At 36.3% G+C, this 13,329-nt stretch overlaps 1 protein-coding gene across 1 annotated transcript in view; it reads right to left on the bottom strand.

The window, feature by feature from the left end:
- Window positions 1-1,132: 1,132 nt before the first annotated feature.
- LOC100683760 (zinc finger protein 420-like) overlaps window positions 1,133-13,329 on the bottom strand; it is a 130,316-nt gene continuing 118,119 nt past the window's right edge. The window contains 2 exon segments of the mRNA XM_038525532.1: window positions 1,133-5,943; window positions 5,945-8,097. Of these exon segments, the coding sequence (XP_038381460.1) occupies window positions 5,824-5,943; window positions 5,945-8,097 (2,273 nt within the window). The 3' untranslated portion in view covers window positions 1,133-5,823.

Genomic DNA, 13,329 nt, shown 5'->3' with positions numbered 1-13,329 from the left:
CTCTTTCAGTGGCATATATTGTGAATATGGTCCTTGATGACATTATGAAGCAACATTGTTAAACATCCTACCATAATTCTTATTTTCTATCTTCTGTACTAGTGCATGCTTGAAAATGCTGTATATTCTCATACATGTAGTCACATATTCTAACTTAAAAGATTTTGTGTAACTCTTTATTGAAGCTATTTGCATTTTTCCATTTAGCTTATATTAAAGTTTTACCCCAAAAGACCATACCATTTACTAGACAGTCCATTTAGAGAACATAATAATTACCTGTATATTTCACACTTGATATTAGCCAAAAAGCCAAGAAGCGATTACCTATATATTTCAGAGGTGCTTTTTCTTTCTCACCTATGACTGTCTTCAGATTCTGAAGCTTCACCATCCGCAGTCTTGGGTCTCTAGCCTGCTGGCCTTCTTTGCAGACTCCAGACTTGCCAGCTCTCACAATCATATTAGCCAATTCATTACAGGAAATTCATCCTGCTATCTATGCACAGACATATAGGTAGATAGACATCTATTTCTGTATGTAGTAAGCCTATATCTTATCTCTGGGTCTATACAAATATAGATTAAAAATATGCATAGATGTGTGTGTATCCATTCTATTGATTCTTTGAAGAATCCGACTATAGATTTTAGTGTCCATACATTTTTACACTCAAAATCAACCTGCTGAACTTAACTGCTATTACTATATGTTTTATCTTCCTTTATCATTATTTTAAAAATATTTTCTTTATTTATTCATGAGAGACACACAGAGAGAGGAAGAGACACGAGCAGGGGGGGAAAGCAGGCTCCTCAAGGGGAGCCAGGTGTGGGACTTTGTCCTGGGACTCCAGATCACAAGGGAGCGAAAGGCAGACACTCAATCACTCAACCACCCAGGTGTCCCAATATATGTTATGTCTAATTTGACAGAACTTCCTTTCCATGTGCTTCTTTGAAAAATTGTTTTTCTGTAGTATCACAAAAATTAAAAGAGAAAGTCAAATACCAAATTCCAGTTGAAATCTTCTGTGTGTGTATGCACATATGTGTGTGTTTATTTAATACCTGAATGTATGCAGTTTTTCATATTTGCCATTAATACGAGATCTTTTCTAAGAATTTCGTATTTGGGGTTCCTTTTAAACAGCTTTATTTGGTATAACTTACATGCCACACAATTTATCCACTTAATGTGTACAATTGATAGCTTTTTAACTGAGTCACATGTAGGTATAAGCAAACCATTGTCAATTCTAGAACATCTCATTACCTCCTAAGAAACTTCACACTCTTTAGCTGTCACCACTCTCATCTTCTTATCCTCATATCTAATCAATAATCTGCTTACTTTTTCCCAGTTTTCTTCACCTACTATTGACATGACATTATATAAGTTTAAAAGTGTATAATTTATTATATATATAAAAAACATATATATATATTTATATATTGCAAAACATTTACAACAGTAAGTTTACTTAGCATCCATTACCTCACAGTTTACAATTTGGTGTGTTATAAGAATTAATAAGAATTTTTTAGCAATTTTCAGATAGCGAATAGAGTATTGTTAATTATAGCCAACGTATATTTTATATATCCACCATATTATCTACTCATCTGACAAGAGACACAAGTCATTTCCAGATCCTGGCTATTAGGAGTAATGCTATTGCACGTTCTTTATTTTTCACATGTTTATAATTTTTCTAGTTTTGTACTTGTACCTGACTTCCTTTCATGGCACTGTCGTAGGAAAAGATGCCTGATACGATTTCAATCAAATTTATTAAAACTTGTTTGTGGCCCAATATAAAATCTATATTGGAGAATGTTCCTTGTGCATGTGAGAACAATGTGTTTTTTGCTGTTGGTGGAACGTTGTAAGTCAATCTGCTAAATATCATTGAGCCTGGTACTTCCTTATTGATTATCTTGTCCCATATTGAAGGTGCACAATTGAAGTCCCCTGCTCTTGTATTGCTGTCTCTTTTTCTGTTCTTGTCTGTTCATTGTTGCTTATATATTTGGGTACTTTTATGTTGGGTACACAACTATTCTAAAGATTACATCCTTTTGTCGAATTAACTCCTTCATTTTATTTTATTCAGGGAAAGTAGGTTATATTGATTTGAAAAACTGTGAAAGATTACTAAGTATCAAATAAAATTCGTTTTTAAAAGTAGGTGACTCCTATGTATCCAACCTTTGACCAAATCGACACCACAATGTAAGCACAAACAGTATTATATGGCTCAAGGAGCAAAAAGCAATAATCAGAAGTAAATGTCCTCTTAATACAGACACTAAATAAATACACAAACCTACAGCTTTAATACAAACTCGTAAGTACATGTGCTTAACCAGCTTTTGCCAAAAATAAATGAGTAAATGTTTTATATTCAATAAATGCACATATAGTGTATAAAACCTTTAGTCACATGTAATGTAGTTAGTCTAAAAATCAAAGCATAATGTAAGGTTTTCTTATGTGAAGATGTACATTTCATAAAGAATCCAACTTGAACTAAAGCCACAATCAGAAGCACTGTAAAGGTGACCCATACAAAGCCTGTCATTTGCACTGTATATAAAGAATAGCTGCCCAGGAATAATATCAGGAATCTTACGAAGGGGTATTATGATAACCTACCAGAAAGGACAAATAAGTTATTTGGAGACTTTAAATAGCATAGAACAATGTAAATTAAATAGCATGTGAAAAAATCTGCAATGTATAATAGCCAGAGATTAGAAAACTGACTACTGTGGGGAAAAGATTGATTAGCCCATACTAGTTGGTTTCAATGAATCATTGGCTACTTCTTCAGTAATTAGCAAGATTATCATTGCAACAATATTTTTCCACACACATCAAAATCTGGAAGCAGTAACTCCTTCTCAAATTGTCATTTAGTGTTCTCTTTTTCCCAACCTCGAAGCACAGGAGTAGGTTTTTGAATATTGACTAGCCATTTAGGGGACACAGGAGATATAGATGTTCATAAACATTAAATAAGCTATAATTGATGTACCTGGAAAAACACCACCAAAATTTATGGGAAAGTACATTGTTTTTCATAGGGGTATTATGTGAGTTATAAACACACTGTTTGAGTCCTACCAAAACTAGAATGGGGGAAATCTTTTTTTCCCAAATGCACCATAATTAAAAACACTGCACGATGTAACCCCTTTATTTTATAATGACCCGTGCAGTGTCTTACTAGTCTTTGACTTAAAGTCTACTTTGATTGATGTAAGCATACCCATCCTCATTTCATCTGGTTTCTATTTGCATGGTATATCTTTTTTCACACCTGCACTTTCTGTCTGAGTGTGTTCTTAAGACTGAAGGAAAATATACTTGGGTCTTCTATTTCTTTCCATTCAGGCATACCTTTTAATTGGAGAATTTAGTCCCTTTATATTTAAAGTAAGTAGAGATTAAAGTATGGAGTTACTGTTGTCATTCTTTCGTTTCCTGTTTTAGAAATACTTGCTCTCATCTTCATCTTTGTGATTTGGTGATTTTCTGTGGGTGTATACTTCCATTATTTTCTCCCTATCTATTATGTATTGACTACAGGTTTTTAATCTCTGGTTACCAAGAGGCTTAACAGTTGATTTTAACTTGTTAACCGCTTAATTTCCATATAAAACTTTTTCAAGCTTGAGAGAACTCTGAAGAAATATGAATTTCCATCTGTATGCCATCATAGGGAAGACTTATCTATTCTCTTTGTGGTATCTGTGCTGATTTCCTCATTGGAACCACACCACCTGATGTTGAGAATTCAACTTATAACCATTGCTATTATCAAGATTCGTCAGTATTTTACAGGACTGCCACCTCTTTGTCCTTAAACACCAACTAGCAAACCATTTTATTTAAACTATCCACAAAGTTTTTTAGTTTTAATGAATGGAGAATGATATTCTGAAAACTTATTTCATGGTAACTTACATTAATGTTATAACCATGAACAGCATCTTCATTTAGATCTTCTTCATATATTCTAAATCATGTTGTTGTTCATCTTCAATGGGAAATGAGGTCTGCATGAGACCCACCTAAGGAAGAAGGGCATCTCATCTTTGATGCAGCAAGTCAGCCACATAATTTCATATACCAACTAGGCATCCATGAATTTTCTAAAGTACAAAATGCATTAATATGTACTAGTCACCTAGCTCACACAGGGTCAGTGTAAAACAAGCACATCGAAATTATACCTTTGCAAAAATCCATCCCTTGTATCTTTTGAAGCATAATACATTATCCTCACATTTAACTTTGTACTATTCCTTGTAAGTATTTGATGTAGAGTACGGTCTAAAAAGGGTAACTTATATACTGCTTTCTATTAATTTGTGACATTTATTGACATTTGATGTGCAATAAGTACATTTCTAAATATTTATGTCTTTCAACTTCCTTTCCTTTCTGTAATCTCTGATGTTTTCTAAAGTCTATATATAAAAACAAGTTCTTTCCTCATTCATCTCTTTGTAGGTTTTGATTCTAGTACGCATTTTGGGATATTGATTCAGGACTGAATTCCAGTTAAAGGAACTGCAACTTTTACACTTTATGGTTTCTATATTGTATGATAGCTATGATGTTGAAAAGTCCAGAGTTCTATCTAGAGGTTTATCTAGATGTAGTGATGTTGTAATGATTTTCCTCAGATGGTAAGGCTTGAGTACTGGTTAGTGTGCTTGCCAATTCTGTGGTATCTGTAAAATCCTCTCCGCTATACATTTTCTGATCAGGAATCATGGTTTGCCATTGTTGAAAGGCCTTGCCACATTCTTTACACATATTTCATTACTCTCTGTTATGAATTACCTAATGTGGAGTAAGAGTAGAGCAGTACTTACAAATCCTCTCATAGTTGCTTCTTCAGCCACTTCTGCTATTTGTGTACTGTCATTGGGGACCCAATAGTTCTGAGAAGAGGCAGCTGAGGAGATGCTGGCACTCTCAATGGCCGAAGAAATACCCAATGAAGGAATCAAGACTGAGAACAATGATCATATTAATTTGAAGGTGATGGGGCAGGATTGCTTTGTAGTCCAGTTAAAGATGAAGAAGTGTATGCCGCATGTAATAAACTAATGAAAAACTATTGTGAACAATAAGGTTTGTCAATGCAATAGGACACATGATTTGATGGGCATCCAATAAAGGAAAAAGACACACCTGCACAGCTGGAAAACGGAGGAGAAAGATACAACTGATGGGTCCAGCACCAGAGAGGTGTCTACTAGAAAGGGAACCTGACACTTAACAACTCTGCCCCTCCAGACCAAGAAGGGGTTTCCTCTGTTCTTTCATTTTTTCCTTCCCCATTCCTTTATTGGACATAAGATAACTGTGTCTCTGCACAAGCATATGGCTTAAAAAAAAAAAAAAAAAAAAAAACTAAAAAGAAAACCTAAAAAAAACCCCAAAAACTAAATGGCCAATGGTACAGTTTGATCAACATTAAGAGGAGACAGGATGAGGGGGAAAGAGTGGTTCTGTGAAAATACTCTTTTCCATTAATGCTGTGATTATTCAGCTCTTATCTTTACATTCCATGAGTTACTTTGCTCTCACAGTTTGACAACAACTATAAAAGAACATTGCATACCTTGTTAGATTGGATAATTTTTTTCATTTATCATTGTAAAATCAAGGAATATTTATATAATTTTGTTGTATATAGTTTTAGATGTAGGACAATGTCTTAAGAAGGGATAAATTAGTGTAAAAGAAAAGAATCTTGATCATTTTCCGTTCAAGTCTAGATTCTTGTTGCTTAAAAGAACTTAAAAAATTTTTTTTCTCACAATCCTAAAACTTTGAAGCTTTGCTCTAGTATGACTTCTTTGATAATGAGTAAAGGTTGAAAGGTGATTAAAGGCCTCACCACGTTCCTTACATTTGTTAAGGTTTTTCTCTAGCATGAATTCTGTGATGACTAGTAAGGTGGGAGTGCTGGATAAAAGCTCGACCACATTCTTTACATTGGTAAGGTTTCTCTCCAGTATGAATTCTGTAATGTCGAGTAAGTCTTGAGTGCTGGTTAAAGGCCTTGCCACAATCTTTACATTTATAGGGTTTCTCTCCAGTATGAATTCTGTGATGATGAGTAAGGCTTGAGTGGTGGTTAAAGGCCTTGCCACATTCTTTACATTTGTAAGGTTTCTCTCCAGTGTGAATTCTATGATGACTAATAAGTTGTGAGTGCTGGATAAAGGCCTTGCCACATTCTTTACATTTGTAAGGTTTCTCTCCAGTATGAATTCTGTAATGCTGAGTAAGGGTAGAATCATGTTTAAAGGCCTTGCCACATTCTTTACATTTGTAAGGTTTCTCTTCAGTATGAATTCTGTGATGGTTAGTAAGGCTTGAATGCTGGTTAAAGGCCTTGCCACATTCTTTACATTTGTAAGGTTTCTCTCCAGTGTGAATTATGTGATGTTGAGTAAGATATGAATGCCTATTAAAGGCCTTGCCACATTCCTCACATTTGTGAGGTTTCTCACCAGTATGAATTCTGTGATGTCGAGTAAGGCTTGAGTGCTGTGTAAAGGCCCTGCCACATTCTTTACATTTGTAAGGTTCTCCTATAATATGAATTCTGTGATGTTTAGAGAGGTGAGAGCGCTGGTTAAAGGCTTTGCCACATTCTTTACATTTGTAAGGTTTCTCTCCAGTATGAATTCTGTGATGCTGAGTAAGGCTTGAGTCATGTTTAAAGGCCTTGCCACATTCTTTACATTTATAAGGTTTCTCTGCAGTATGAATTCTGTGATGTTGAATAAGACCTGAATGAGTGTTAAAGGCCTTGCCACATTCTTTACATTTGTAAGGTTTCTCTCCAGTATGAATTCTGCGATGACTAATAAGGTGTGAGCACTGGATAAAGGCCTTGCCACATTCTTCACATTTGTAAGGTTTTTCTCCATTATGAATTCTGGAATGTAGAGTAAGACTTGAGTGCCTGTTAAAGGCCTTGCCACATTCTTCACATTTGTAAGGTTTCTCTCCAGTATGGATTCGCCTATGTCTATTTAGGGATGAGCAGACCTTAAACGTTTTACCACATTCTTCACATTTGTATGGTTTCTCTCCAGTACGCATTCCGTGACGTTGAGGTAGTACTGAGTCCAAGTCAAAATCTTTGCCACATTCCTTACAAATGTCACTTTTCTCTCCAGTATGGACTGTCTTATGTATACTTAGCCTTGATGCTTGACAAAACATGTTCCCAGGTTTATTACACCTGAATGGATTTTTTCCCACATGAATTCTCTGTTGATCATCAACATTGGAGGACTGGTTAAGAGCACTCACACATTCATTATGAGGATTCTCTCCTGTATTCATACTATTATGTATACTAAGGTTAGAGTTTTGATAAAAGACTTCCCCAAATTTACTACACTCATGATGGTTCCCTAGAAACTGAGTCCTCACACATCGACTAACATTGGAGCCCTGGTTAAATGTTTTCTCAGATTCACTGCATTGAGCAACTCTGTCTCCATTGAAAAGGCTCTGGTAATTTTGTAGGGTCGACTCCTTAGTGAAACACCTCTCAAATGGATCCTGTTTAGCACTTTGTTCTTCATTTTTAAATCTCTGATTTTTAGAAATATTTGACTGAATAGTCAATCCAATTCTTTTTTCACAATGGTTCAAATAATTATTTTCAGCATGGACTAGGTAACTTCCCAGATTTTCCAAACTGTCGTCGTTCCCTAAATATGTAAGTTTGAATATTTGATTTGAGTTTTTGTTTTCAGAAACACACTGCTTTGTGGAAGTAGCAGACTTAAAAAGGGAGGTTACTGAAAATGCTCTATATCCTTCACCATTTTTGGCAGGGAGATTCTTATTATGGGCAGATGTCTCAGTTTGGTTGTGGCCTTCATGATGCCTTTGATGCCCTTCACTCTCTCCATCATTGTCCCAGTCTGTCATGAAGTGTAAATTCTCAAGGGCATTATTTTTTAATCTACCCATTGACACTCTTTGGAAAGAAGCTTTGATGCTTGGCTTTGACAGCAAGCTCTGGGTGTCACGAGAAGATATGGCTGAAAGAAATCAAGAAAGAGAAATGTAAAATTATTTCACTCACTACTCTCAGATGAATATGCTGACAACCACTAATAGATAACCTAAAAACCAGTCATAGAAAATCAGCAAGATGGCTCAGAAGGAATCATCAGGACTTTGTTCCTCAATGGACACATAAACTAACACAGAATGTACTGACCACATAGCCTAATAGATAGCTGTAGTACTACAGCTATAGTAGTATTAGTGTAGTACTGTCATGCTATAGTACAAATTACTTTCTTATATCTCAAAAAATCAGGAAAGTCCCGTGAGTCCAAAGTTTGCAAAAGGGGGGAAATTTAAACATAAACAGAAAAGAACAAAAGAGGAAACAGCAAAAATAGGAAAATATCGGGCAGCCCACGTGGCTCAGTGGCCTTCAGCCCAGGGCGTGGTCCTGGACCTGGTATCAAGTCCCACATCCGGCTCTCTGCATGGAATGGAGGCTGCTTCTCCCTTGGCCTCTGTCTGCCTCTCTCTCTCTCTCCCCCCCCCCCCTTGGCCTCTGTCTGCCTCTCTTTCTCTCTCTCTCTCATGAATAAATAAATAAAAACTAAAAAAAGAAAAAGGGAAATTATCAAGAACAACAGGAAGAGTTGGTTTTCAGGAAAGATCAACCAATTGACAGACTTTTAACAAAATCAAGTATGAATGAAAAAGAAAGGCCAATTAAAACCAGAAGTGAAGTGACAGCAGACAGTATTAACTGATACCATAAAAACACAAATAATAAGAACTGACAATGGATAACTATATGCCAAGAAAGAGATACCAAAAAATGTGTATAAATTTCAAAAAAGATGTAAGCTACCTAGATTTCAGGATTCCATTAAATACTTCCTGAGGAAATATTTAAAAAGTCACAATTGATCTACAACTACTAAGTACATGGAAAAAGTAATTTAAAACTTCCCAACAAAGAAAAGTCTTATTCCAAATGATTTCACTGGATAATTCAGAGATTTAACGTAAAAGTACTTCTTTTTTTTTTTTTCTTTAAATATTTTATTCATTTATCCATGAGAGACACAGAGAGAGAGAGGCAGAGACACAGGCAGAGGGAGAAGCAGGCTCCATGCACAAAGCCTGATGTGGGACTCGATCCAGAGACTCTGGGATCACGCCCTGAGCCTAAGGCAGACGCGCAACGCTGAGCCACCCAGGAGTCCCATGGAAAAGTATTTCAAATCTCTTCCAACATTTTCAGGGAGTGAAGAGAAGGGAAATTATCAAAATAGTCTCTGTGACTCCAGTGTTACCAGGTTGTCAAAGGCAAAGGAAGACTGTACAAGTAAAGAAGATTACAAACTACTACCTGTGAGGCGCAGTTATACAAAATCCACAATAAAAAAGCAAACTAGCACACTGAATCAAAAGCACATTTTACAACAGAATTAAAGGCAATTCTTCCTAGAATTCAAGGGTGTTTTGACATATGGAAAATTATAAGTTAAAGGCTCCACATTAAGAGAATGAAGATCAAAAATGGCAATCATATTGCTGCAGAATAAGAATATGAGCATACTGGACAATGTTTCATTATTAAAAACACTCAATAAAGTAGGAATAGAAGCAAACCACCTCAACTTAATAAAGGCCATATAGCTATGAAAACCTAAAATCTAATATATTCAATAGTAAAAAAAAAATGTAAGCTTTTTCTGTATGATCATAACAAAGGGATTTCACTTCTATTCAACACAGTACTGGATATTCTAGTCTGAATGGGAGAAAAAAAAACCTTAAATGAATCTAAATGGGAAAAGAAAATGCAAGTTTATCTCTTTACAGATGACATCCATAAAAAACCCTGAAGAATCCTTATTTTTTTGTTGTTTTGTTGGTTATCACTGGTATTGTTTATTTCTAGTAATTTTTTTTTTATTTCTAGTAATTTTTTCTACAACACATTCCATTTTCAATTTCTTTAATACTATAAATGCCTGAATTAAGTTGCAGTTTCAACTTTCTTCCTTTTCTTTTATTTATTCATTTCTTTATTATAGTAGGTTCCATACCTAACATGAAGCCTAACTGGCTAACTGGGTCCTGAACCCAAGACCCTGAGATCGAGACCTAAGCTGAGATTAAGAGTCAGATGCGAAAACGCTGAGCCACCTAGACACCCCCAACTTTTCTTCTGAACGTTACAAGACAAGGAACTAGAAAAAGAAGACACTTAGCTGTGATCAAGTAGAGAAAGAAACTAACAAAGAAAAATTAGAGGTAGGGACCTTAATAAACAGTAACTTAACATTGACATCAATGCCCAGATTTTCCAAAAAATTATCAAAATTTTAACTACATTAACTAAAAAAAAGGAGAGAAGTCTCAAAAATTAAAACAAGAAATGGGACAGAAAACACAACCGATAACTACAGAAATACATACTGTGATAACATTGCCATGAACAATTATATACTAACAAATCAGATAATTTAGAAAAATCCCAAATAATTCCCCTATATATATAAAACTACCAAGATTGAAATATAAATCTTAAACCCAACAAGTAGATCTTCACAGACCAATAACAAGAATGAAAGTTGAATGTAGAATAAAAACAATTCCCAGCACAGAAAAGTCCAGGACCACATACCTTCGCTGGTCAGTTCTACCTAACATTAAAAAGTAATAATAATAAATGACAATCCATCAAAATCTCACAAATAGTGGATTGCACAGAACATATTCAACATTATCCTATGAGGCCCAGCATTACCCTGGTACCAAAGCACGATAAACATCGTACAAGAAAAAAATACACTAGCTTGTTTGATAGCCAGGTGTTGCTCTGGCTTTCTTTTGACATCCATTTGCAACTTAAAAGTTTTTCCATGCAAGTGTAGCGAGTACCTAGCACCATAGAACCAGATTACAATACCACTGACCATATCCCCTCTGCTATATCCTTCAGCCTCATGATTTATCTATTCTATAACTGAAAGCCTATACCTTCCATTCCCCTTTACCCAGTTGGCCCATCATCCCTCTCCATTCCACTCCAGAAAGCAGCAGTTCTGTTTTATTTTTGGAGTGGGTCTGTTTCTGCCTTTTTTGTGGTTTCTTGCCATTGATGACCATGAAAATAGACCTAGGAAGTATTGTGCTGGACACCGTAAATACCTAGAAAGTACTGTGCTGATATGTCAGGCAAAGAAAAGCAAATAACACATGATTTCACTTATAGGTGGAGGCTAAAAGACAAGTGAACAAATAAATTAAAAGGAGAAACAGACGCATAAATATCAATTTCATGTTTTTATTTTTTAAGATTTTGTTTATTTATTCATGAGAGACACACAGAGAGAGGCAGAGAGAAAAGCTGAGGGAGAAGCAGGCTCCCTGCAGGAGATCGATCCCAGAATCTGGGATCACAACCTGAGCCCAAGGCAGAGGCTCAGTGACAGAGCCACCCAGGTGCCCATCAACTTCATTTTTAAATAAACCCATGGATAATCCCAAGAAGTATAAAAATTCCATGTTCCACATATTCTATAGTGGAACAAGCTTGCCTATAACAATTTTCCAATGCTAGCAGAAGACAGAGGACTCTCAGATTCAAGTCCAAGGATCTTAGGGTTCATGACACATGAAACAGCACAAATTTCTTGATCACGCTAATTTCACTTGCCGGCTCCAAATCCCCATTTCACACATGTAGATGCTGCATATGCAGTGGGTTTGTGTCGCATCTATGAGACCCTGAGCACAGGAAACCCCAATATCTTCAAGGAGCAGAGAACATATCTTCCTGAACCTTTGCCATAGAAGACGATATCCGTTTTCCTCTACAGTTAACAAATCTGTCCTCCATCTAAGGGTAAGATATTGTCACTATATTTCAAAGCATTTTAATATTCGCACAGCAGTGGAAAGCCAATTAAGGATAAACACTTTCAGTGCCTCTATCCTTAACATACAGAGTAACTTAAACCCACAGAATCGTTTCCCAACAATATCCACCACTCAGTCTGACCCCAGCATGTCTCTTGACTAATTATCCCAGATGTGCACCACCTCATCAAACACTCATTAGCCTGACACAGGATCTGGGATAAAATCTATTCAATGTGGGTTGCCTGCGTGGCTCAGTCAGTTCAGTGTCTGACTCTTGATTTTGGCTCATGTCATGATCTCAGGGGTTGTGGGTTCAGGTTCCTCAACAGACTCTGGACTCGGTGCTCAGCATGAAGTCTACTTGAGATTCCCTCCTTCACCCCCCCACCCCATCCACACACACTCACTCTCTCTGTAAAATAAATAAAGTCTTTAAAACTTGAAAAAAGCAGTTTACATCAGGAAATATTTTTCAAGGCTATCATTGGCAGGATACATTGCAGAAGAATTGAGTGACTTATAACATTCACTTCTGCAGTGTTCCTGTGGGGCTTGCATTCAACCACGTAAACAAATCCCAGTACTCATGAAGGTCTACCTTAAACTTTTGTAGTGAACTTGCAAGGGAGATGTGTGAAGAAACACCTAAACTGTGCAGAAGCATATTAATTTACATGTATTTGATGACAAAATTGTACTTCTAACCCAGGCAGAACAGGTCCTGGAAACAGTGGAATCATGCCTCATTACAAGAATGTGGCTGAGAATTGGGAAACACATAGGATTTAGAGCAGAGATGTTCACCACTCATCAACAAGAAATATCATAAAGAACAACATAAGGGCGCTTGGGTGGCTAGTGGTTAAGCCTTAGCTGAGGTTGTGACCCAGTGTTCTGGGATTGAGCCCCATCCATGTCAGGCTCCCTGCTAGGTGGAGAGCCGGCTTCTAACTGTCCCTCTGCTGGTCCTCTTGCTTGTGCTCTCTGTCAAATAAATATATTAAATCTTAAAAAAAAAAAAAAAAAAAAAAGAACAGGTCAGCCCGGTTAGCTCAGTGGTTTAGTGCTGCCTACAGCCGAGGGCCGGATCCTGGAGACCCGGGATCAAGTCCCATATCGGGCTCCCTGCATGGAGCCTACTTCTCCCTCTGCCTGTGTCTCTGCCTCTCTCTCCATCTCTCATGAATAAAGAAATAAATAAAATCTTTCAAAAAAACCAAACAGATGCATTATTCTCAAGGAAATTTTCTATAAAACTAATTTTAAACTCTATGTTTCATAAAAAACAAGCATGAATTATTGGCAGGTTTTCACTGACCACAGTATTATAAAGAATATTCATTAAAATCAATCATTAAAAGCTGTAA

This window comes from Canis lupus, chromosome 1 (assembly GCF_011100685.1).
Source record: "Canis lupus familiaris isolate Mischka breed German Shepherd chromosome 1, alternate assembly UU_Cfam_GSD_1.0, whole genome shotgun sequence".
Taxonomy (NCBI): domain Eukaryota; kingdom Metazoa; phylum Chordata; class Mammalia; order Carnivora; family Canidae; genus Canis; species Canis lupus.
The sequence above is the reverse complement of the archived record's forward strand: the minus strand, read 5'-3'. Positions and strand labels throughout refer to the sequence as shown.